Below are 27,161 nucleotides of genomic sequence, written 5' to 3'. Positions count from 1 at the left end.
GGTCTACTCCCTGAGTTGTGCTGCCAGGATGTATATATCCTGGTGAATTGTCCTCCAGGATTTCAGTGCAATATCAATGGGCATACAGGAAAAGAAACCATTCAATGTTGTTAATCTCAACTACCTGTGGAAGGTAACCATGTTCCAACTTATGAAATACTCCAGTGAGTGATTAACATTATTACTTCAATGTCATCATCTTGCTTTTATATTTAATGCATCAGCTATAGTCCAGTGGCTGCACTCCCTTTCTATTCAAGTAAAAGGAGGAAAGTATGCAGTGTGGCCCATTCATCTCTCCCTGCTCCAAGGTACAATTGGATCTTTTTAATAATTGTACCGTATCTAGAATCCAACCATTGACCTTTGACATTCAACAGTATTTGCATCACTGAGTTCCCACTATCAACATTCTGGGAGTTATCATTGATCAGGAATTCAACTGGACCGACCACATAAACAATAGCGACAAGAACAGGTCAGAGGCTTGGAATACTCACCTCCTGACTCCCCAAAGCCTGTCCACCATCTGCAAGGCACAAGTCAGGAGTGCGATGAATACTCCCCACTTGCCTGGATGAGTGCAGCCCCAACAACACTCAAGAAGCTTGAAGCATCCAGGAAAAAGCAGCCCGCTTGATGGCACCACATTCACTCCCTCCACCACCGATGCTCAGTAGCAGCAGTGTGTACTATCTACAAGATGCACTGAAGAAATTCACCAAAGACCCTCAGACAGCACCTTCCAAACCCACTTCCATCTAGGACAGGGGCAGAAGATATATGGGAACACCACACCTCCAAGTTCCCCTCCAGGTCACTCACCATCCTGACTTGGAAATATATCACCGTTCCTTCAATATCGCTGGGTCAAAATCCTGGAATTCCCTCCCTAATAATATTGTGGGTCAACCCGCAGCAGGAGGGCTGCAGCAGTTCAAGAAGGCAGCTCACCATCACCTTCTCAATGGCAACTAGGGACAGGCAATAAATACTGGCCCAGACAGCAATGCCCACATCCCATAAATGAATATATTTTTTAAATCTAGAAGAAGGGAAAGATCAAAATGTACTCACTGCTCTCCCCAAGGCTGAGAGCCCATTTCTTGTAGTCCGATAATCCAGGCTTGGAATTGTAACCTGGGGAGCAGAAGCTCACTCTAAATGCAGCAATGATTGCACAAATCATAATACTACATGTGGGAGTGTGAAGTTAGGCAGAAGCTCACTCTAAATGCAGCAATGATTGCACAAATCATAATACTACATGTGGGAGTGTGAAGTTAGGCAGAAGCTCACTCTAAATGCAGCAATGATTGCACAAATCATAATACTACATGTGGGAGTGTGAAGTTAGGCAGAAGCTCACTCTAAATGCAGCAATGATTGCACAAATCATAATACTACATGTGGGAGTGTGAAGTTAGGCAGAAGCTCACTCTAAATGCAGCAATGATTGCACAAATCATAATACTACATGTGGGAGTGTGAAGTTAGGCAGAAGCTCACTCTAAATGCAGCAATGATTGCACAAATCATAATACTACATGTGGGAGTGTGAAGTTAGGCAGAAGCTCACTCTAAATGCAGCAATGATTGCACAAATCATAATACTACATGTGGGAGTGTGAAGTTAGGCAGAAGCTCACTCTAAATGCAGCAATGATTGCACAAATCATAATACTACATGTGGGAGTGTGAAGTTAGGCAGAAGCTCACTCTAAATGCAGCAATGATTGCACAAATCATAATACTACATGTGGGAGTGTGAAGTTAGGCAGAAGCTCACTCTAAATGCAGCAATGATTGCACAAATCATAATACTACATGTGGGAGTGTGAAGTTAGGCAGAAGCTCACTCTAAATGCAGCAATGATTGCACAAATCATAATACTACATGTGGGAGTGTGAAGTTAGGCAGAAGCTCACTCTAAATGCAGCAATGATTGCACAAATCATAATACTACATGTGGGAGTGTGAAGTTAGGCAGAAGCTCACTCTAAATGCAGCAATGATTGCACAAATCATAATACTACATGTGGGAGTGTGAAGTTAGGCAGATGCAGATCGACATGAGTCGCCACAAATCCTACTCACCAGCACTGAACTTTCACCCAGGGTGGGGTTCGAGGAACACTATCTCACAACACCCGGAAATCACGGGCGGACCCCATTGAGAGCTGCCTACAGACATCACTTTCCCCAAAATGGACACATTTACTGGAATCATACCAGAACTGAGGGATTAGAGAAGATGGGATTGCTCCCCTCACATCAGGGAAAGGAAGGTTGGTGCTGAGGGGTATTTGCAGAGTAAATGAGGAGAGGTTGCAGGCAGGAGGTTATTAGTAAAGGAATCAGGGGGAGAAGCAGAGAAGTAATTTTGTATAGTTATTGGGATCTGGAATGCCTTACCTCAAAATGGTGTTGGGAGGAAACGCTGTGATAATGTTCAAATGAGAATTAGATAACTACCTGAACAGGAAGTGTTTACAGGCAAAAGAGTAGGAGCTTGGAATGAATTAAATAGCTGTACCAATGGGCTGGAGCAGTCATAATGGGCTGAATAGTCTCACTCTGTGATGCCGAAATTAGATCTTGGGATTTGGTGAGATATCCCGTGGATCTGTGCTGTATCTCAGGCTAGAACTTGGGACACTAGGAATTCCAGACTCTGTCACTGTTCCCCTCCCTCCCCGGGCTGTATGCAGGGGACGGGGAGATGGAGGCAGTTTGCCTGCTGCAGGTGTGCCTGACCTGGGCTGTCGTGGGTCTTCATGCCTGTCCAGGTGTACACAGGGTCAGTCGCGAGCTCACCGTTAGCTGTTGCAAATACAGAAAAGTGTCAGTGGTTGAAACTGCATCCTTCTGTTACTGTCCACGTCACAATATAAACCAACAACATTTAAATCAAACGGCCCCAACAGACCAAGCTGCCCCAGCCCTCATTCAGTTAAAACACAAACCTGTGGGAAAATACATGGAAATAGAAAGTTCCCACTGCAGTTATAATGAAGTGACTCACTGTTTGCTCCACTGAAATGGAACCAATTGTTTTGCATCTCACACACACAATAATCCACAAGTTGCAAAATCACTACAGCTACATCCAAATATAGCTCGTAAGAATTAATTAGGATTCCAAACATGCAAACATTTTTCAAATCTTGTTGTTTTCTAGGTAACATTAATCTCTAATTTATCTGCTACATCTGGCGTCTCCTTACAATGTCTGAGCTAACCAGCCCCCTGAGGCTGGTTTGCAATAGAGTGATACCAACAGTGCCCGCTCAATTCCTGCTCTAGCTGAGGCTACCATAAAGGACTCCCCTTATCAATCTCTCCCCTATGGAAACAAGTCAGGCATTCATTAACTGAAGTTATATGGTAATAGCCATGGTGACTTAATGGCTGTGCAACTTCTGCTCTGGAAGAGTTTGTTTAAGTGCTAGGATAATAAAATGTGAGGCTGGATGAACACAGCAGGCCAAGCAGCATCTCAGGAGCACAAAAGCTGACGTTTCGGGCCTAGACCCTTCATCAGAGAGGGGGATGGGGAGAGGGAACTGGAATAAATAGGGAGAGAGGGGGAGGCGGACCGAAGATGGAGAGAAAAGAAGATAGGTGGGGAGAGTATAGGTGGGGAGGTAGGGAGGGGATAGGTTAGTCCAGGGAAGACGGACAGGTCAAGGAGGTGGGATGAGGTTAGTAGCTAGATGGGGGTGCGGCTTGGGGTGGGAGGAAGGGATGGGTGAGAGGAAGAACCGGTTAGGGAGGCAGAGACAGGTTGGACTGGTTTTGGGATGCAGTGGGTGGGGGGGAAGAGCTGGGCTGGTTGTGTGATGCAGTGGGGGGAGGGGACGAACTGGGCTGGTTTTGGGATGCAGTAGGGGAAGGGGAGATTTTGAAACTGGTGAAGTCCACATTGATACCATTAGGCTACAGGGTTCCCAGGCGGAATATGAGTTGCTGTTCCTGCAACCTTCGGGTGGCATCATTGTGGCACTGCAGGAGGCCCATGATGGACATGTCATCTAGAGAATGGGAGGGGGAGTGGAAATGGTTTGCGACTGGGAGGTGCAGTTGTTTGTTGCGAACTGAGCGGAGGTGTTCTGCAAAGCGGTCTCCAAGCCTCCGCTTGGTTTCCCCAATGTAGAGGAAGCCACACCGGGTACAGTGGATGCAGTATACCACATTGGCAGATGTGTAGGTGAACCTCTGCTTAATGTGGAATGTCATCTTGGGGCCTGGGATAGGGGTGAGGGTGGAGGTGTGGGGGCAAGTGTAGCATTTCCTGCGGTTGTAGGGGAAGGTGCTGGGTGTGGTGGGGTTGGAGGGCAGTGTGGAGCGAACAAGGGAGTCACGGAGAGAGTGGTCTCTCCGGAAAGCAGACCGGGGTGGGGTTGGAAAAATGTCTTGGGTGGTGGGGTCGGATTGTAAATGGCGGAAGTTTCGGAGGATGATGCGTTGTATCCGGAGGTTGGTAGGGTGGTGTGTGAGAACGACGGAGATCCTCTTTGGGCGGTTGTGGCGGGGGCGGGGTGTGAGGGATTTGTTGCGGGAAATACGGGAGACGCGGTCAAGGGCGTTCTCGATCACTGTGGGGGGAAAGTTGCGGTCCTTGAAGAACTTGGACATCTGGGATGTGCGGGAGTGGAATGTCTCATCCTGGGAGCAGATGCGGCGGAGGCGGAGGAATTGGGAATAGGGGATGGAATTTTTGCAGGAGGGTGGGTGGGAGAGGTGTATTCTAGGTAGCTGTGGGAGTCGGTGGGCTTGAAATGGACATCAGTTACAAGCTGGTTGCCTGAGATGGAGACTGAGAGGTCCAGGAAGGTGAGGGATGTGCTGGAGATGGCCCAGGTGAACTGAAGGTTGGGGTGGAAGGTGTTGGTGAAGTGGATGAACTGTTCGAGCTCCTCTGGGGAGCAAGAGGCGGCGCCGATACAGTCATCAATGTACCGGAGGAAGAGGTGGGGTTTGGGGCCTGTGTAGGTGCGGAAGAGGGACTGTTCCACGTAACCTACAAAGAGGCAGGCATAGCTGGGGCCCATGCGGGTGCCCATGGCTACCCCCTTAGTAAATTATCTTGGAATTCTCCAGCATCTGCAGTTCCCATTATCTCTGTTTAAGTGCTAATTGAGTAACAACAGGCTGAATGGTGGGTGGTTCTTTCTTTCATCGGGACTCACAATGACACTGACACACACATACAGACAGGCACTCACAGTGACACTGACACACACACAGGCATTCACATTGACACACACACACACACACACACACACACACACACACACACAGGCACTCACATTGACACTGACACACACACACAAGCATTCACATTGACACAGACACACACACACACACACACACACACAGACATTTACACTGACACACACAGGCATTCACACTTACACACACAGGCACTCATATTGACACTGACACACACACACACACAGTCATTCACATTGACACTGGCACACACACAGATTTACACTGGCACACGCACACACACACACACACACACACAGACATTTACACTGACACACACAGGCATTCACACTTACACACACAGGCACTCATATTAACACTGACACACACACACACAGACAGGCATTCACATTGACACTGACACTGACACACACACACAGGCACTTACATTGACATTGACACACACACACACAGGGTCTCACAATGACACTGATACACACACACACACGCACAGAGGCATTCACATTGACACTGACACACATACACACGCACACACACACAGAGGCATTCACATTGACACTAACACACACACAGACACTCACATTGACATTAACACACACACACACAGGCACTCACATTGACATTAACACACACACACACACACAGGCATTTACACTTACAAACACACACACACACACAAGCATTTACATTGACACTGACACACACACATGCACACACATACACAGGCATTCACATTGACACTGACACACAGACACGTACACAGACAGACATTTACACTGACGTACACATACACAAGCTTTCACACTCTGTCTCTCTCTCACACACACACACACACACAGGCACTCACACTGACACTGACACATACCTCACACACACACTGGCATTCACATTGACACTGACACACACACAGGCACTCACATTGACATTAACACACACACAGACACACACAGACAGGCATTCACATTGACACTGACACACACATCCACACACACACAGAGGCACTCACATTGACATTAACACACATACACAGGCATTCACATTGACACTGACACACACACACACATACACAAACCCACATTTACACTGACACACACACAGGCACTCACATTGACATTAACACATACACGTACATACACAGACACACACACACACACACACACACACACACGGTCTCACAATGACACTGACACACACACACATATACACACAGGCACTCACATTAACACTGACACACACACGCAGGCACTCACATTGACACACACCACGCACACACACACAGGCATTCACATTGACACTGACACACACACACACACACACACACACGCAGGCACTCACACTGACACTGACACACACATACACATGCACACACACACACACACACAGGCACCCACATTGACATTAATACACACACACACAGGCATTCACATTGACAATGACACACACATACACAGACCTACATTTACACTGATACACACACAGGTACAGACATTGACATTGACACATAAACATACATACACACACACACAGACACACACGTAGACTCACAATGACACTGACACACACTCACACCCCCACAGACACAGGCACTCACATTGACACTGACACACACGGACACACATACACAGGCATTCACATTGACACACACGCGCGCACGCACACACAGTCATTCACATTGATGCACACACACAGGCATTCACATTGACACTCACACACACAGGCATTCACATTGACGCACACACACACAGGCATTCACATTGACACTCACACACACACATACATTCACATTGACACTGACACACACACAGAGGCACACACACATGCAGGCACTCATCTTGACACTGACACACACACACACACACACACACTCACATTGACACTGACAGAAACACACAAGCATTCACACTGACACACACACAGGCACTCACATTGACACCGGCACACACGCACACGCATGCACACACAGGCATTCACATTGACACTGACACACACACACACACACACACACACACACACACACACACACAGGCATTCACATTGACATTGGCGCACACAGACACACACACACACACACACACACACACACACACACACAGTCACTCACAATGACACAAACATGCACACACTCACAATGACACGGTCACACGCACACACACACTCATAATGACACGGACACACACACACACACACACACACAGACCCATATTTACACTGACACACATACACAGACTCACACACACGCACATACACACACACACACACACACACACACACACACACACACACACTTTATTGTGGCCATTGTGCTGCATTTGGAGAAGGAAAGGAGAGAGCCACAAAGCAAAAGGGAGAATGAGGGAATGGAATATGAAGGAACAAGAAAGAAAAACAAGAAGAAAAGCAGAAAATAAAACCTCTGGCGGAGCAGAAGCAAGTTGTCCAGCGTGTTGTTAAAGTGTATGGGCCGAACATACCGAAACTAGTGCCCAAACCGCCGGTCCTGCGCATGGCGATAGCTGGCTCCTGGCGGTGGACTCCTGAGGACGGGTGGGGGCGCGGTGTGGGGTGTGAGAAAATCAGGGATCAGCATTACACAGTGTGGTCCCATGGTAACGAGTCAGTCAGTTAAACACAGAATGTTGGATCAGCGTGGTACCTGCACGTGGTGGAGAGTAGTTCCTGCTGGTGAACTCGGACACGGGATATCTTCGGAATGCTGGAAAGAAAACCATCAGTCCATCAGACAGGGTTCCCCTGGCGTTACAAACCCAAAACAACACCGAAATACTGGATACATCATGAGCTGCCCACCTGACTGCTGTCCCAGACCACCATGATGGGAGAGGGAGTGACCTGGAATTGACATAACCCATTTAAAAATAAACAGTGGGTGGTGCCAGCAATAATTCATTGGAGCAGAAGCATTGTGAGAACAGAGAGGTCCCAGACAGCTGTAATCCACAGGGTCTGATGTTATATAAATCACAGGACAGGATCCCCGTGACACTCCCAGGGGTACAGCAATGGGAGGAAAGGGATGGTCAATACCAAGGGGGGACTGCCACAAGTTACAGCAGCACTTTAAAAACATGAAAAATGGGAAAATAATTGGAAAGTGATATTGGCCAAGATAAACGTGAGGGAGTGCATTTTGTTAGGAAGAATAGGGAGGTCACTAATTACCTGGAACATGAGAGCCTAGGTGAAATAGAGGAACAGAGGGATCTCGGAGTAGAAGCACACCACATACTGGAAGTTCCACCATGGGTTAGCAAGAAGATTAAAAGCTAAAGCAAGCACTAGAGTTTGTTTTTAGAGGGATAGAATTTGAAACATAGGGGTCTAATACCAAACCTGTATTGACCCTTGGTTAAAATAGTATCAGAGATAGTGGGAACTGCAGATGCTGGAGAATCCAAGATAATAAAATGTGAGGCTGGATGAACACAGCAGGCCAAGCAGCATCTCAGGAGCACAAAAGCTGACGTTTCGGGCCTAGACTGATGAAGGGTCTAAGCCCGAAACGTCAGCTTTTGTGCTCCTGAGATGCTGCTTGGCCTGCTGTGTTCATCCAGCCTCACATTTTATTATCTTGACCCTTGGTTAGACCACACTTACAGAACTGAGTACAGTTTGGTCTCTATTATAAGAAGACCACAGAGGCACTGAACAGAGCATAGAGCAGATTTATGAGGATGAGGATGATATAGAAATATGTGGGCAAATACATCAGGAAAGGTCTCTTCTATCTTGGGAAAAGGCTGAGGTGTGGCCTAATCGGATCTTTAACATTAAAAGGCTGAGGTGTGGCCTAATCAGGATCTTTAAAATTAACAGGTTTCAACAGAGTGGATACAGAAAGAAAATGGTTCCTCTCAGGGCCAAGGATCATAATGCAACATCGTCAATAGAAGGTGGTCACCATGGAGTCCCGAACACCTCTCACAGCCCTGTTTCCCAGTGCCACCAACCTTCATCCTTCATCAGCCAAGAGGGGGCAGGCTGCTGTGAGGGGCTGCTTAGCTCAAAGGTCGTTGGTTCGGGGCTTTTGTTAGTGGTAACTTCATGTTTGCCTTGCAGAGATGTTGAAGGTTGCCGTGTGGGACTCTCAGTGCTGGTTGGTCTGAGAGTTGTGGCTGTGGTAGTGGGAGCCGGTGTCTTGGTGGTCTTCAGCTTCCCTGTGTAAAACAGCCCATTACTCAGGAAAGGAACGCATTCATAATATTTCCCTTTCTTTGCAAAGTTAACATCAGGCCTAATCAAAATGGTCGTTTCCCCTCATGGCCTTGTTCAAACAATTTCCCCCCTGTTATTGACAAGGATTCTGAAAAATCACTCGACTTCCTATCTAAATCAAATCTTTCATTGGAGTAGGAGGCCATTCAGCCCACTGTGCCTGCATCAGATCACTGGGCAGTGATCGCAAGGGGAAAAATGGATGATATTTCCTCCTTTTCTCTGTATCCTCCCCAGGCCCTCACGCCTGGCTTTCAGCTAACCCAGCACAGACCAGGGCTGACTTTGAGCCCTGAGTTCTATCCCTCATACCTGTTTCCATTAATGCTTTGTAATTTTGTGGCTATCAGTGTTTACTCCAATGGAGAAGTTGAATTCTGATATGTTTAGCTCAGGACAATTCTGGGCTGCTGACAGGAAACACCTCTCTTCTTTGGTAAAGTTCAGAGGAGTGTATCTAACTGGAATAATATGTAAATCAGAGCCTGTTGATCCTGTCCTGAATCACTAGGGTTGAATCCAAAATACTCACCTGTCCTAATTCTTGAGCTTCTTGAAGGAAGGAATTCAAGTATTGATGGATATGTCACTCCTTTCTGTTGCTTGGGGCCTGGAGAGACAGGCAGAAGGAATGTTTGCTTAATGTCTGCTCACAAGGTCTGACGCTGCAGGGAGTACAGAGTTATATCTCAAAGATAGTAGGAACTGCTGATGCTGGAGAATCTGAGATAACAAGGTGTAGAGCTGGATGAACACAGCAGGCCAAGCAGCATCAGAAGAACAGGAAGGCTGACATTACTGAAGAAAGGTCTAGGCCTGAAATGTCAGCCTCCCTGCTCCTCTGATGCTGCTTGGCCTGCTGTGTTCATCCAGCTCTACACCTTGTTATCCCAGAGTTATGTCTCAGATGGTTAGCAGCTCAGTGGTTAGCACTCTCACCTCTATGCCTAGAAGCTTCTGAGCTTAAGCCACTCTCAATACCTCAGCACAAAAATCAAAAGTGGCCATTCAAGTGCAATACTGAGGGAATGCGACACTGTCAGAAGTGCTGCCTGTCAGGTGAGGTGATAAACTGAGGCCCATGGCTAACCTCTCTACTGTCAAGTGGATGTTAAATAATCCAGGACTCTAGCTTGAAGAAGGTTTGGAGAGTTTCTCCTCAGTGTCCTGGCCAATGCCAATCCCTCAGTCATGATAGGGCAGCACAGTGGCTCAGTGGTGAGCACTGCAGCCTCACAGCGCCAGGGACCCGGGTTCAATTCCAGCCTCAGGCGACTGTCTGTGTGGAGTTTGCACATTCTCCCTGTGTCTGCGTGGGTTTCCTCCGGGTGCTCAGATTTCCTCCCACAGTCCAAAGATGTGCAGGTTAGATGGATCGGTCATTCTAAATTGCCCGTAGTGCTCAGGGGGGCGTAGATTAGGTGGGTTATAAGGTGGTGGGACTGGATGGGATGCTCTGAGGTTCGGTATGGACTTGTTGGGATGAACGGCCTGTTTTGACACTGTAGGGATTCTATGACGATGAAAACAGATGATCAGCTCATTATTACATTGCTGTTCATGGGAGCTTGCTGTGCATTGACTGAGTGCCCGACACTTCCACAAAAGTACATAACTGGCTACAAAGTGGTTTCAATGTCTCGAGGATGTGATGGCAACATATAAATGCAAATCTTACTTTTAACTCCTGCCCTCACCAGGAATATAACTGTGGATTGTACAGTCTCTGAGTGGTGCTCCTGGGCAGGGCATCCCATTATCAACACAGACACATGATATTCACTCAGCATCACTACACAGTTACACATTGCCATAGAAACAAGGAGCTTAGCAAAGTCACACACGTTGCAGAGTAGTGAAATGTAATGTGAAACACATCATCATTGTCACCAGCGATCCTTGAGTGATGAGGATGACTCTCTTTAACTCACAGGGTGAGCCTGCAGGTGGCCGTACAGACTGATGCAGCTATTTCAGGCTGTGTTACACTAGGGGCAGATGGTGGTCACGAGAAGGGGTAGGTGGGGCGTTGGTGTGGCAGCACGCTCCTTTTGCCATCTTCACCTGGCTCCCCAACGTTGGGTGGTCATGGGACAGTGGTTGCTCGGTGTCTGTGTGAATGAGGCCTTGAGGCTATCACTGACCTGGAGCTCTCCTGCTGTTTCGAAGCTGGGAGTAGGGCACCTGCTTGGGGAGTCGGTCATGCGGACGACATGCCCAGCCCAAAGGTGGGCAGCGTATCGATGTTGGGGATGTTGGCCCGGATGAGGACACTGGTGTTGCTGCATCATTCTCCCAGCGGATTCATGGGATCTTGCGTACGCAGTGTTGGTGGTACTTATTCAACACATTAAGGAGTCTGCTGTAGAGAGCCCAAATCTCAGAGCCTTACAGGAGGGTGGGAGTGCTCTGTAAACCATGATCTCGGTGTTGAATCTGATGCTGTTGCTCTTGAACACCCTTTTGCTCAGGCAGCTTAAGGCTGTGCTAGCACACTGGAGGCTGTGCTTGATCTCTTCATCAATAGCTGCTTTGGCCGACAGGTCACCTCCAAGGTATTGGAAATGCAACAACCCATTCGCTCACAGCAAGATTCCACACACAGGGAATGAGATGGAATTTTTGGTGTGATGGCGACTGAGGCATAAATATTAGCCAAGAAACCAGGAATATAGCTGGCTCCTCTTCATAAGCTCACGGGATCTTTTACACCCACCTGAGAATGCAGAAGAGGCCTCTGTTTATTGTCTGACAATGATTTTGGTTTTGACAGAAAGTCTTCATAGTTACACAAGGTAAAACAGGGTCATTTATCAGGCTACCAACACGCCAGGGAGTCTCCAGGAACGTAAAACCCCTTGGATACAAGGGTGAGCAAAAGCTCCAGGGGACAAATCTTCATTGAAGATTTCTGTTCAAAAGGATAATGGAGATTATGAAAGGTAGTTGGACCAAGAAGCGTGGTTAGAGACAAGAGATCACATGATGTACATCCAACCAAAGTTGACAAACCTGACTATTTAGTTGAAAATGAAGGTTAGTTAGGTTACAGGGCAGTTATGGTACACAAAGTACTCATTAGAATCAACAGAATTCTGGCAGGAAATGATTGTAAGAAGGGAGAGTCTGGGTCAAAGTGAATCTTAGAGGGAGGGATAAGCAGGATAGGTGAACTTCAACCACTGGGTGTTGATCATGGAACCCAGACTTAGTTTTTGCATTTCCTTCTCATTAATTGCAATGATCAGAATTAGAAGCTTGATTTAACATCTATGTTTGACTCTGATCAAATTCCCCTCTGACTGAGGCTTTACAATAAGAGCTAGCAAGCAGTTACAACTTATCACGTACTTTAATCTTACTTGTTGCCAAACACCAAATGAAATGATCATGAATCTAGTAGACGAAGCACAGCCTTCAATTTGAGCTTGTTAATTTAGTATGAAGCTTGGAAGTGTTTACCTGACACTACAAAAGACTCTCTCCACCTGGGCAGTGACAGGGATCGAACACCATAGGAGAAAGTCCCTTTGTAACTGGAGCTGCTGGGCACCTTCCGCACATGAATCTTCCCTCCGCTGTTGTCAATGACACCACTACAACAGAGAGTGGGCTGGTTAATAGCTCTCTGCTCCAATTCTCATCCATGTTCTCAAACCACCTTCCTACCTCGGCAGCTCCCTCTAGACCAACCACCCCCCAAGATCACCGCACTCATCCATTCCACTGTATTCCCGACTTCACAGGAAGGTAGGAGCAGTAGGCCATTCAGCCCATTGAGTCTTCTTTGGCATTCAGTACCATCAAGTCTGATTATTCACCTCAATGTCATTTTCCCACATCAGCCCCATATCCCTTCACAACATTGGTAACCAGAAGTCTGTCAATATCTACCTTAAACATACTCAACGTCTAAACCTCCATAGTCCTCTACTGTAGTGAATTCCAAACACTCACAACTCTTCATCATGCCTTTGATGTAGTAAACCCTCAGAAATGCTTCGGAAGAGTTATTCCGCAAAATCTGATGTGAAGTGCATAAAGAGATATTAAGGGCAGTAACAGAAGCTGGCTTTTAAGATTAAGCTGTGAAGAATCATCTTAAACGGGTGTGAGGAAGACAAAGTTATCTCTGAGGTGGGTGATTGAAATTGGAGAAGTGACAATTAGCCTGGATTGGAGGAATGCAGAAATTTTGGAATATATTACAGTTACAGGAAAGGATGATTGTACAGGACCAAATTTTCAAATGTTTGGTTCTTGGAAATAAGAGGTGACAACAGCCCCAGGACCTAGTCAATATCCTTAATAGCCTCACCCAATAAAAATCTATCAATCTCAGGATATTTTCCATTGGATACGCTGAGCCGTTGCAAGAGGCTGTAAAGGAGCACTCAAGAATTATGGTTTTACCTGGGAAATTTAAGGAAGTTTGAACATGTCATAGAAAAGCTTATAGGATATTAGAACAAATCTTTCTAAATCATGGAACACAGAAATAAGCGAGAAGCAGAGCCTCAGAGACTCAGACTTTGCAAGAGATGGCTCAAATGCTGATTGGGGAAGGTGCTGAGGAATGGAGACTCTTCACTCAGCCTGAAACTTGTTGGTCTTCCAGAACAAGTAGTTGACCCTGACCGAGTGTTGCAGACTGGCACATTCCAAGGCCCAGGACTATGTGCTGAGGGACACACTAAAACTTTAGGGCACTGCCAGATGCAGTGGGGAAAGACCACTGTCTGAGGTAAGCCTGCCAAAGTGAGATGAGGGTCCATTCAGTTATTGGACCCTCCTGGTGCCTCAAATCCATGTAAAGTAAATATTGTCTGCTTCAAGTAGAAGATGCTTTTGCTTTGTTTGTTCAATAATCAAACCGCAGTATTTGCTTTTTTTCTTCCTATGCTATTGGACAGACCACACCGTGTTTGTGACTATCTGTGTGTATATATGTGTATGTGTATATGGCTATATATATATATATATTTAATATATACACATATATTAAAAAGTTTTTTTATGAATAAGGTATATTTTTGAAATTAAAGAAGGGTGAAATGTGAGGGATAATGCGTGAACATAAGACATAGAACGATATGGCACTTCAATCCTGCTCTGTCATTCTATAACCTCATGAATCCACTACGCTCTACGCTTCCCCACTATTAGTACCTTTAGGAGCTAAAAAAACTCCTGGTCTCTGTCTTGAGCATACTCAGGAATGGAGCATTTACAGCTGGCTTGGATAGAGAACTGTATTTCCCATTTTACCCCATTTCGGTCCTTGTTCTTATTTTATGATTTATGGTTATCAGCTGTCCAGCTTGAGAAAATGTCCTCTTTATTCATTCCCTGTCAAGACCTCTAGGAAAAGTTATACGTTTCAATTAGTTCACCTCACACTCTGCTAAACACCAGAGAGTACTCAATCTCAACTATTTAATCTCTCCCCATAGGATGACCGTTTGGTCCCACATACCGATCCGATAATCTAGCAATGGGCTAAGTGTCCTCCCTCTGTGCTGGTGCCTTTGTGAACCTAAACAGATTGGCCCCAAGATAAGATGGTCAGGGAGACAAATGACGCTTGTAAGCCCTTACACAAAAGAGAAATATTACAAAACTGCAGAAGTGTTGACCTGTGAATAGCCGCTCCACACACGCTGGAAACGGATGCATAGATGTCAGTGCCCCACACGGCCTGCTGCGTGCCCAGACATCCTGGTGGGCACCGGGCTACAAACTCAGGCACCTTTATCTTGCCTGCCCTGATGTCGCAGTCTATCTGAGGCACCGCTGGGGAATTAAACACAGACAGACTGTGAAGACATTCGCTCACCCAAACAGAATTAAAACCAGGCTCTATCATATCAGAATCAAAGCACAGAGAGATAACGGGAAGGTGGGAAGGCAGGAGAATTCATGATTAATCTATACCCAACACTGAGTTATTCCCACCTTGAACATTATTCCAGTTCTGATCAGTCCTACGTCCAGGAATGACCTCAAAACAGATTTCTCCAAAATTCCTGATTGGATTAAGACACAGCTGCATATTTATGGCTGCTATTTGAAGGACATGCCCACAAGTGGAATATTTTCCCCATTAAACCACAGCACAGTGCTGAAGACCTCCATTTGGTCTCCTCCCAGTCTCCTCAGTTCCAGGAATAAAGAGTTGCAGCCTATTGAGGCTCTCTTAATTCTTGATTCACCATCAGAGACCTTCACCAGTGTCTCTGAATCATGTTGCGCTATGTTAACTGGAACTGGGTACAGTCCTGTGTGACCCATTCAAAGTTTCAGACAAGTTTAACTAAACTTTCCAACCCGACCCCTCGTGCCTGGCCCAGCCTATTTGCTTTTCTTCCTGAGATGCACGATGTTTCTGTTTCCAGAGGAGGACCCCAGCTGACTGTGCCTGTTGTAAAAGAATGGGGAAGGGCTGGATAGACTCTGTCCATGGGAAGGAGCCAGGTGGAACCTTGAGGCCAGAGATTTCACCTACGTGCTCGTTTACTCTTCCATCCCTTCTCTTTTATGCCTCCCACTGAAGTCAGCAGCAGGACTGCAAAGGAAAGAGAGACAACTGTTAGTACTCGCTCAGCCTCAGCATGTATAACCTGCACTAGCTAACTCCACACTTTGGGACCCCTTGCCCATCAGGACAGCATGCTGTAAAATGCCAGACAGCTCCTGACCACATGCTCGCTCCCCTCGTCTTAGCCACAAAACTCTTCCAGTGAATATTATTGGATGGAAGATCACAGGCATGTGGTCTCCTGCTTGGTGTGACCTGAAGGGCTGGGATTCAGTGCCAGGTGGGTAGATTTGGAATATTCAGCCACAAACGCCCACATTTTCTCAGTGCTAGCCGAAAAGAATGGTGCAAGTTGCAGTTTATAGCCGTGAATCTCAAGAGGACATACTGAGGCTATCACAAGTAGAAACTGAAAGATAAAGTGATTCCTCAAAGAACTTCACTTCGTGTCACCTTTTACTCATGTCAGAAAATCAGCTCCGAGCCCTTCACCGTCAATGAGAGACTTGCTGCTAGAGTGTAGGAAATGCAGCAACTTACAGACAGGAATGATAAAAATGAGTTGGTTGTCAGTTTCCAGTAATGATGGAAGACAAATATTGATCAGGACACCAGGATGAGTTCTGCTGCTCTCCGAATAGTGCCATGAGAAATTGTACATCTATTTGGTAAGAGAGCAAGGGCCTGGTCTTAATGTTTATCTGATGGACAACACCCTTTTACAATGCAGCACTCCCCCAGTACTGCACTGGGAGTCACAGTGTGCATTTTGTGCTCCAGAGAACCAGGGGAACATTCAGTAATGAAAGTCTCCTCCAGCTCCAGGCGTAGGTCTGAATTGTAGTTCAGTTATTAGATGCTGATTTGGACTTAGGCTCTCTACGGAGTGAAAACAGGCCCTTCAACTCAAAAAATCCACACCAACCCTCAGAGAATCTTACCCAGACCCATCCCCCTACAAACAACCTAAGCTACAGATCCCTGAACACTACAGGCAATTTAGCATGGCCAGTCCACCTAGCTTGCACATCTTTGGATTGTGGGAGGAAACCAGAGCACCCGGAGGAAACCCACGGAGACATGGGGAGAATGTGCAAACTCCACACAGACAGTCACCTAAGGGTGGAATCGAACCTAGATCCCTGATGCTGTGAGGCAGCAGTGCTAACCAGGCAGCCACCATGCCCCCCTGACAATTGAGCCTATCTGTCCCAGATCCTGAACCCTCAAGCTTGGGCCCTGGAGGTACAAGTGCTATCCACTAAGCTACTGTTCACACCTCATAAAAAAGAACAATACTGTGAACACTTGAAGCTGACATGAGAACAGACAAAGAAGGAGGCAAGGAATAGGTCAGGTACCTTCTGTGTGGTAACGTCAGCTTTTGTGCTCCTGAGATGCTGCTTGGCCTGCTGTGTTCATCCAGCTCCACACCTTCTGTGTGGTGCTAGCTTGAATGAAGCTTCCGAAGGCTCATTGACTAGAAACTTCAGGAGACTCCTGCTGGGCTCCTAACCTTAATCACTGTCTGATTCTGCGGCAGGGAATGAAAGGCATCTCCTGGTCACTGAGCATTCAGTAACGTCCTTCACCAGTAAGGCATTGCATGTAGTTGTGACCTTTATTGGGCCATTGACAGGAGGCTTTGAATGTCCTTCATCCTTGCACTGGGGAGACCACCTCAACGAGGCCACTGTTCCCAACAGTAGGAATGTGCCGTCAGATTCCGGTCCTTGCTGGGATTCTTTGAAAACTGCCTGACCCCCTTGGTGGTGGGGAACAGATTCCCATGGCAGGCCTCTCTCAGGAAGCTTGCCCTGAGGCAGGTCAGCACCAGGAAACTGTCTCTGCCATCATCAGCCTGAACCTCCCCTCCATCCAGCACCAGATCGCCAGCCTCTGCCAAACCTGTCTGCAGTGAAATTCAACCTATGAACTCCACTTGTCTCCACAGATACTGACTCCACAACAGTGACTGGTTAGAAAGTGACGATTCTCCACAAAAAAAACAATTAATGAAAGTGATGTTCTTCAATCTGTTGATGGAAGGAATTTGATAGTGGCTTGTGAAAAAGAAGATGAGAAAGCACACAGAAGTGGGATTAAGTGAGTTTTGGGGAGCTAGACACTGAGGGGAGTTGTTTGTGACTGAAACCATCCAATAACAATTCAGTATCAAAGACGGGGAAGAGATTTGAGGAAACAACCAGTGGTGGCAGTTCAATTTAAACAGGACATGGCACACAAGGTGGAAATATAAATTGTTCTTTCTGGAACCTGCTCAGTACGACCTCCCTTCCTCCGGGCATCGATTTTCACCAATACAGGGGAGGAAGTGAGGGGGGTGGAGGGGGCTTCATTCCTACTACATACCGAAGGCAAAGAATCCTATAGCAGATGAACTCATTGCGAGATTGAGGTCAAGCCACGATGCACGCTGTTAGATTTTGGACGAAGTCACTTTACAAACACAGCCCCTGCTGATCATATGGAAGCACACATTGTGTCATCATCTGAAGTGGAAATACAATTACAGAAAATATCAGAGCTCACAACAACAGCTCGCATTTATACAGTACCTTTGATGGGGCAAAACATCCCAGAGCAGAATAATCAGACAACATTTGACACGGGACCACAGAAGGAAATATTGAGGCTGATAAATAAATGAGGCACATTTGAAGGAATGCAAGGAGCGGAGGGATATGCAGATGTGCAGGTGAACATCTGCTTAATATGGAAAATCATCTTGGGGCCTGGGATGGGGGTGAGGGAGGAGGTGTGGGGGCAAGTGTAGCACTTCCTGTGGTTGCAGGGGAAGGTGTCAGGTGTGGTGGGGTTGGAGGGGAGTGTGGAGCGGACAAGGGAGTCATGGAGAGAGTGGTCTCTCCGGAAGGCAGACAAGTGTGGGGATGGAAAAATTCTGCTTGGGAACCCTGCAGCCCAATGGTATCAATGTGGACTTCACAAGCTTCAAAATCTCCCCCTCCCCCACTGCATCCCAAAACCAGCCCAGCTCGTCCCTGCCTCCCTAACCTATTCTTCTTCTCACCTACCCCTCCTCCCACCTCAAGCCACACCTCCATTTCCTACCTACTAACCTCATCCCGCCACCTTGACCTGTCCGTCCTCCCCGGACTGACCTGTCCCCTCCCACCTCCCCACCTATACTCTCCACTCCACCTATCTTCTCCTCTATCCATCTTCGGTCCGCCTCCCCCTCTCCCTATTTATTTCAGAACCCTCTCCCCATCCCCCTCTCTGATGAAGGGTTTAGGCCCGAAATGTCAGCTTTTGTGCTCCTGAGATGCTGCTTGGCCTGCTGTGTTCATCCAGCTTCACACTTTGTTATCTAGGCAGAAGGGATTAGTTTAATTTCGCGTCATTTCAGCACAACATCATGGGCCAAAGGGCCTATTCCTGTGCTGTACCGTTCTATGTCCCATTTTCTAAGTTTGAAGAAAAGCTTGAAATGAAGACGGGGGAGTAGTGAGGATTACAGAGGGAATTCCAGAGTCACCAGCCTGACCTGCCAATGGTGAAGTGATTACCAGGACAGAATTATAGGAGGGTCGACATCTGGGATGGCTAATGAGAGGCTGGGTGAATTGTTCTGTTATCTCAGAACTTTGGAAAAATGAGAGGCGACGTGATTGAAACATAGATTCTGAAGGAGTTTGAAGAGTCCATGCTGAGAGATTATTTCCCCTGGTCAGGGAATCTAAATTGTGTGTGGTGGGGGGCATGAGGGGTTGGTTTACAGTCTCAGAATGAGGGGTCAATCGTGTTGAGGGTGGTTGGCTCGCCGATCTGGTTTGTTGTTTCGCGGACGTTTCATTACCCTGCTGGGTAACGTCCTCAGTGCAGCCTCCGATGGAACATTGTTGTGTTTTCCCACCTGGTTTTTAAACTCTGGAGTCCATTGAGATGGATTACCTCACTTCCGGTTTTCCTTCACTCCTGCAGTGCCACAATGATGCCACCCGAAGGTTGCAGGAACAGCAACTCATATTCCGCTTGGGAACCCTGCAGCCCAATGGTGTCAATGTGAACTTCACAATGTTTCCTTCACAGGAACAGTCAAGTTCTATGTGTTTATTAATAGCATGCTTCATGGAGTTCCAGGCTTCTAGGAATTCCCATGCCCGTCTCTGCTTAGCCTGTCCCAGGATCTTGGTGTTGTCCCAGTAGAAGTGATGGTTCTCCTTGTCCATGTGGATTGAGATGAGTGAGTATTGGTCGTGTCTCTTTATAGCCAGTTGGTGTTCATGTACTCTTGTTGTTAGGTTCCTTTGTGTTTGTCTGATGTAGCGTTTCTGGCAGTCCCTGCAGGGGATCTTGTAGATGACATTGGTCCTGTCCATGGTGGGGAGTGGGTCTTTAGTTCATGTGAGAAGTTGTCATAGGGTTAATGTGGGCTTGTGTGCCACTCTGATACCCAGTGGTCGGAGGCATCTTCTGGTGAGTTCTGACGTGTTCCTGATGTAGGGCAGTGTGATGAGTGTGTCGGGGCGTGTAGTCTCTTTCTGATGCTGTTTGTGTAATAGGCATCTTCTGACCCAATTCTTTGGATATCCATTATCTTTGAAAACCTGGAAGAGGTATTCCTCTTCTTCTTGGTGTAGTTCTGTGTTGCTGCAGTGTGTTGTTGCCCTTTAAATAGTGTTTACACGTAGCTTCATTTGTGTGTGCTGGGATGGTCACCATTGAAGTTCAGTACCTGGTCTGTGTGTGTGGCTTTACAGTGTACTTTCATTTGGAGTTCCCCATTTGTCTTGCGTTCTACCATGACGTCCAGGAATGGGAGCTGTTTGTTGTTCTCCTCCTCTCAGTGAATTTTATTCCGGTGAGCGTGGTGTTTGTGAGTTTGTGTGTCTCTTCTAGTTTGGTCTGTTTAATGGTGACAAAAGGTGTCGTCCATGTAGCGTATCAATAGTTTTGATTGGATTAACAGAAGGGCTGTCTTTTCTAGTCTTTGCATCACTGCCTCTGCTATGAGTCCAAAGGTAGGTGATCCTATTGATGTCCTGTTGATTTGTACACGTTTGACCATTGAAAGTGAAGTGGGTGGTGAGGCATAGGTCCAGTAGTTTGAGCATGTTGTCTGTGGAGATGGTTTCACTGGGGTCTTGCTCTTGTTCCAGTCATGTTGTCATTGTTTCCCTTGCTAGTGGTATGTCTATTGATGTAAATAGGGCAATAACGATATCATGGTCTCTTTGTCCTCTATCCTTGTGTCTTTGATGGAGTTGAGGAATTCTTGGGCTGAGTGGATAGAGTGAGGTGGCTTGTTGACTAGGTGCCTGAGTGTCCTTTGTAGCTCTTTGGCGATGGAGTGCCTGGTAGGGAGACTATGGGTCTGAGGGGGTCTTCCAGCTTGTGCACTTTAGGGAGGCTGTAGAATTGGAGTGTTATTTCCTTCAGGTTTCATTCTTAAGAAGTCTACTTTGTTGATCTGTCAGGCCTGTTTAAGTCTTTTTAGCGTGGAGAGGATTTTGTTGCCTAGTTGCGGTGACAGGGTAATTTGTACTGGCCGGTATGTGTTTTCATCGGCGAGCAGTGCCTGTGCCTTGGAGATGTAATCCCTTTTATTGAGTATCACTGTCATGCACCCTTTATCTGCAGGTAGTATTGTGATGTTCTTGTCCTTTGTCAGTCCTTCCAGGGCCTGTCTTTCCAATGTGTTAAGAGTGTTGAGTTCGCTCCTTCTGGTTAGTGTCGGAATTACTGTCTGTCTTATCATCTACTGCGTTTCTTCATTGATATTGTTGGTCCTTAGTGTGGCTTCCAGTGTGGCTAGGGATTCCATTTTGTTGGCGTCCCTGTAGTTGTATTTCAGTCCTCAGCTGAGAACGGCCCTTTCCGTGTCTGTCAGTTTCCTGTCAGAGAGGACAACACCAAGATCCTGGGACAGGCTAAGCAGAGACAGGCACGGAAATTCGTAGAAGCCTGGCACTCCAAGAAGCAGGCTATTAATAAACACATTGAACTCAACCCCATATACACTCCCCTGTGAAGGAAAACCGGAAGTGAGGTAATCCAGCTCAGTGGACTCCAGAGTTTAAAAACCAGGCGGGAAAACATACTGACGCTTCATCAGAGGCTACACTGAGGATGTTACCCGGCACAGGAATGAAACGTCTGCAAAACAACAAACCAGCTCGGCGAGGCAACCAACCACAACACCCACAACCCGCGCTACAAATCTACTCCAAAACCTTAGGGTCAATCGTTTAAGACTGAGGTGAGGAGAAATTATTTCACTCAGATGATTGTAAACCTTAGGAATTCTCTAACCCTGGCTGTTGTGAAAGCTCCATTGTTAACTATGTTTACAGCTGGAACAGACAAGAGTTTGGTCCCTGAGGGAATTGGGGGATATAGGAGAGGACGGAAAGTTGGAGATAAAGCCCATGTTAATTGCATTAAATAGCTGTGCAGGTTCAAGGACCTGTACTGACTACTCCAGCTTGTTTTTACTTATGATCTTCAACATGATGTGGAGGTACCAGTGTTGGACTGGGTTGCATAAGAGCAAAAGTCACATGACACCAGGTTATAGTCCAACAGGTTTATTTGAAATCGCAAGCTTTCAGAGTGTTGCTCCCTCCTCAGGTGTAGTGAGAGAGGAGGCATCAAGACACAGAATTTATAAGTAAAAGAGCAAAGGATCATACAATTGATGCAAATGTATTGAATAACCCTAAAATGGCTGACTGACTCCCTCCTGTCAAATCTTTAATCAGTTAGAAAGGAGATACAGGTTTCAATTGATTAAAATGCAAATCCCAGAATTTCTCTCAAGCCCACTGCCCCAAGATAACTAAAGGTTTTATCAGTGTATACAAGAGGTGACATCTCGGGTCAGACAATGCATTTTAGGTGTGAGGCTGTATTTAGAATCTGTCTGTATTTTAACCTGGAGTCCGACAGATTTTATTTCCAAAGCAGGGATTTATAAAATGACCCATCTAACTGACTGCGTCTATAAATTGTGTACTTTTTGAACAAAATAGAATGTGTCTGCAAGTGCAAATTCACTCCATAGATTTATACATATGTGCGTGCACACGTGCGTGTACATGCGCATGTGTGAGGGAGAGTGTGTGTGTGTGTGTGTGTGTGTGTTTGTGTATACATATGCTGGTGTGAAAGTGTATAGTGTAGTGGGGACACCTGTAGTGCAACATGAACCCAAGATCCCAGTCTCATGGGTACCAAACTTGGCTTTCCGCCTCTGCTCAGCGATCCTGCGTTGCTGTGTATCCCAAAGTCTGCCTTGGAAGACATTTATCCGAAGATCTGAAGCCAAATGTCCTTGGCCACTGAAGTGCTCCCACACTGGGAGGCAACATCCCTGTCTGGTGATTATTGTGCAGTGTCCATTCATCCATTGTCACAGCGTGTGCATGGAATGCCAAAAAGGAGGGTAAGGCCATAGAGAAATTGGGATAAAGATTTTAAATTTGAGGCATTTTAGACTTGTGACAATCACTGAATGAGGAGCTTTACTGGTCATGATGTGTCACACATCCTACACAGCCTCACACAGCCACATATGTAAAGTATTGTTGTTCTAAAAGAAGTAGACAATAAAGGTCGTATTTATATTATGGTTTTGATTGCGGGATGAATATTAGTTCAAGGCATTGTTCATGCCCTGGGATTACTTACACCACCCTGAGAAGGCATTTTGGGGCCTTGAGTTTAGCAACTCACCTGAAAGACAGCACCCTTCAGAGTGCCAAAACCAACTGTCTCCTTCCATTACATCCTCACTTCCAGAATTCAGCAGTTCATTTTGAAGATAAACATTGAATTCTTCCAAGAAGATGTTAGATATAGATTTTTGGGCTAAAGGGATCAAAGGATATGGGTGAATGTGGGAGCTGGGTACTGAGTTGGATGATCACCCATGATCATATTGAATGATGGAGCAGGCTCGAAGGGCCAAATAGCCCACTCCTGATACTGTTTTTGTTTTGTTTCTATGACAAAATTAGAGGAACAGGATTAAGTCTGTCCTCCATTCAGTAAGATCATGGCTGATCAAACACTTCAGCGCCCTTTACTTGTCCCATCCCCATAATCCTGTACAACATTGATAATCAGAAATCTATCAATCCCCACCTTAAACATGCTGAAAGACTCAGCCTTCAGAGCTCTCTATGACAGAGAATTACAAAGGTTCACAACACTGTGACTAAAAAGGTTTCTCCTCATTTCAGTCCTAAGTGACATCTCCATTATTTTTACGTTATGCTTCCTGGTTCTAGACTCCCCACCCAGGGTAAATATTGTATGTGAATCTCCCCTCTCTATCTCTTTAAGTATTTTACTAAATAAAAACCGAAAGAACTGCAGATGGTGTAAATCAGGAGCAAAAACAAAGTTGCTGGCAAAGCTCAGCAGGTCTGACAGCATCTGTGAAGGAAAAAACAGAGTTAGCGTTTTGGGCCTGGTAACCCTTCCTCAGAACTCTTTAAGTATTTTGGTGGTGTTAATGAGAGCACCTCCCATCCTTCATAATACTGGAGAGTACAGACACAGTTTGCCAAAACTCTCCCGAAAGGACAATCTGACCATCCTGGGAACAAGTCTGGTGAACCTTCATTGCATTCCCTCTATGGCAATAATATCTTGCTTGAGATAAGGAAATCAAAGTGGTACACAAAATTCCAGTCTTACCAAACTTCTATGAAATTGAAGTGAGAGTTCATTACCCCGTACTCAAATCTTCCAGCAATATTGGAGTAAAGAATATAAGAACTAGGAGCAGTAATAGGCAATTCAGCCCCTTGAGGCTGCTACATCATTTAATATTATCATGGCTGACCTCATCTTGGGGTCAACTCCACTTTCCTGCTCATAACTCCCCATAACCTTCTAACTCATTACTAATTAAACTTCTGTCTACCTCGTTGAATTTATTCAGTCTCCTGGCATCCACGACACTCTGGGTTGTGAATTCCACAGATTCATGACCCTTTGAAAGAAGTAATCTCTCCTCAAAGACTCCCTGGCCTTAATAAATACAACATAGATATCAATACAGGGGAGGCCCTCAACCAGAAGAAATTAACTTGGAGGAAACTCATGTATGACGGGCACAATTTTTCAGCAGCACCCGGCTGCAAGAGTGAGCACGGAAAAGGAACAAGGAAAAGGAATGTCAGTGATCTACAGACCAAGGGCCACTTTTCATACTTATTGCTAGGCTCTTACAATCTGTTTTGTTATCCATTGTGTATCTTTCCTGCCTGGGTCTTGCACCTGTGCTCTTTTGTTTTCTTTGTTCTTTTAGCTTCGTGCTGTACCTATATCTTATCCATCTTTGTTGCTTTTTGGCAAGCGGAGTGCTTGCCCCTTCGGGGTATAAACTGCTTCTTTCTCACATTCAATTCTTTTTGAAAATCTTGATGTGGAGGTGCCGGTGTTGGGCCAGGGTGGACAAGGTCAGAAACCACATAACACCAACAGCTTTATTTGAAATCACAAGTTTTCAGATACAACACCTGAAGAATGAATAAAACTCCAAAAGCCTGTGTTTTCAAATACACCAGTTGGACTAGAACCTGGTGTCATATGATTTCTGACCTTTTGAAAATCTGTAATAGATCCCCTGGCATTTTGTTTATGTTTCCCAGTTCCCTGTGGACTATCTCAGTCCCGTTCCATCAAGGTCAGGCTTCCCTAAGTCATTCACATTTTTCTCCTTCAAACTCTACATTGAACTCTATCGATTATGGCCACTGTTAAATAAATGTTCATGCATTATTAAGTTATTAATTAAATCTGGCTCATTTCTCTAATATCACCTGCTGTATTACTGACTTTCCATTCATATTGTTACAGTAAAACTATTGCAGGCACACTCAAGAAGGGTCTGATGAAGGGTCTAGGCCCGAAACGTCAGCTTTTGTGCTCCTGAGATGCTGCTTGGCCTGCTGTGTTCATCCAGCCTCACATTTTATTATCTTGGAACACTCAAGAAATTTCCTTCTTTTCTGGCATACACTGGTCTGTTTACCCCAATCTATTACAAAATTAACCCGACAGCCTGTACAATCATCACTTCATTTAAAACTACTCTCTCTTTGTAATATCCTTGCCTAACCTCTGCTTTCATAGAATCTACTACTTCACAGCAGTGATCAGTAAGTCTTTAATAAGTCCTATTGTAATGTTAAACCCTCTTACATTCCAAAACTCTAACCAGGTCTGCTTTTTGCCAGCTACATCCTCTCTTATTGTTGAGTTGGTTTCATCATTAATCCTGGAGGTTACTCCAGCCCAGCACAGCTCAGTACAGCACAAGCCTCATTGAGTCTAACTCTGCTAAACATTGCCCAATGTAGGCTAGCACTCCACCGTATTCTTCCAGAAAAAAACACTTTCTTGAAGGAATTTAGGTTTTTATGATTAAAAACTTAGAGGTATGTCTGAAATTTTTAAAAAAGTAAGGTGTTTCCAGCCAAGATATGATCGAATCAAAGTCAGGGAATCCCCAGAATCCAGGAACTCAACTGATGTTGGACCTGCCATTAGCATTGAGAAGTGGGAGTGACATATCTGAGGATCTGTGTGTCGTTGCTCAGGTTAATATCACAAGAATTAGGAGCAGGACTCAGCCACACAAACACTCAAGCCTTCTTCACCATTCTCCAAGACAGTCTTTAACCTCAACTTCAACCTTAGAGGCCAAGATGTATCAAAATTAGACTTGAACACATTAAATGACTGACCATTCACAGTCCCTGGGATAGTGTGTAACACATATTCATAATCGTTTGAAGAAATTCCTTTAAATTTTTTATGGCATGTGACTGTTAATGGAGAAACCCCGCATGGCCTGTTTCTATCTCTTTCCCAAAATCCACAAACCCGCCTGCCCTGGCCGACCTATTGTCTCCGCCAGTTCCTGCCCCACCGAACTCATCTCCACCCATCTGGACTCCATTTTTTCCCCTTTTGGTCCAGGAACTCCCTACCTACGTCCGTGACACCACCCACGCCCTCCACCTCCTCCAGGACTTCCAATTCCCTGGCCCGCAACACCTCATTTTCACCATGGACGTCCAGTCCCTATACACCTGCATTCCTCATACAGATGGCCTTAAGGCCCTCTGCTTCTACCTGTCCCACAGGCCCGAC

At 46.0% G+C, this 27,161-nt stretch overlaps 1 protein-coding gene across 8 annotated transcripts in view; it reads right to left on the bottom strand.

Moving 5' to 3' along the window:
• The window catches only part of vit (vitrin), a 55,814-nt gene that overhangs the window by 24,119 nt on the left and 4,534 nt on the right, over positions 1-27,161 (bottom strand). Inside the window, exons 2-11 of one of the 8 annotated variants that reach the window (XM_059645537.1) lie at positions 18,381-18,520; positions 15,975-16,034; positions 15,106-15,262; positions 12,932-13,065; positions 10,002-10,079; positions 9,205-9,411; positions 7,890-7,949; positions 7,648-7,770; positions 2,759-2,824; positions 1,078-1,140 (exon numbers count right to left, since the gene is read on the bottom strand). In XM_059645537.1, the coding sequence (XP_059501520.1) occupies positions 1,078-1,140; positions 2,759-2,824; positions 7,648-7,770; positions 7,890-7,949; positions 9,205-9,411; positions 10,002-10,079; positions 12,932-13,065; positions 15,106-15,262; positions 15,975-16,034; positions 18,381-18,414 (982 nt within the window). In that variant the 5' untranslated portion in view covers positions 18,415-18,520. The remainder of the gene's footprint in view (positions 1-1,077; positions 1,141-2,758; positions 2,825-7,647; positions 7,771-7,889; positions 7,950-9,204; positions 9,412-10,001; positions 10,080-12,931; positions 13,066-15,105; positions 15,263-15,974; positions 16,035-18,380; positions 18,521-27,161) is intronic. The other 7 variants (XM_059645538.1, XM_059645543.1, XM_059645540.1 and 4 more) reach the window with 7 other exon arrangements.

The sequence above is a fragment of the Stegostoma tigrinum genome, chromosome 4, assembly GCF_030684315.1.
Source record: "Stegostoma tigrinum isolate sSteTig4 chromosome 4, sSteTig4.hap1, whole genome shotgun sequence".
NCBI lineage: Eukaryota > Metazoa > Chordata > Chondrichthyes > Orectolobiformes > Stegostomatidae > Stegostoma > Stegostoma tigrinum.
This window is presented reverse-complemented; position numbering and strand designations above follow the sequence as displayed.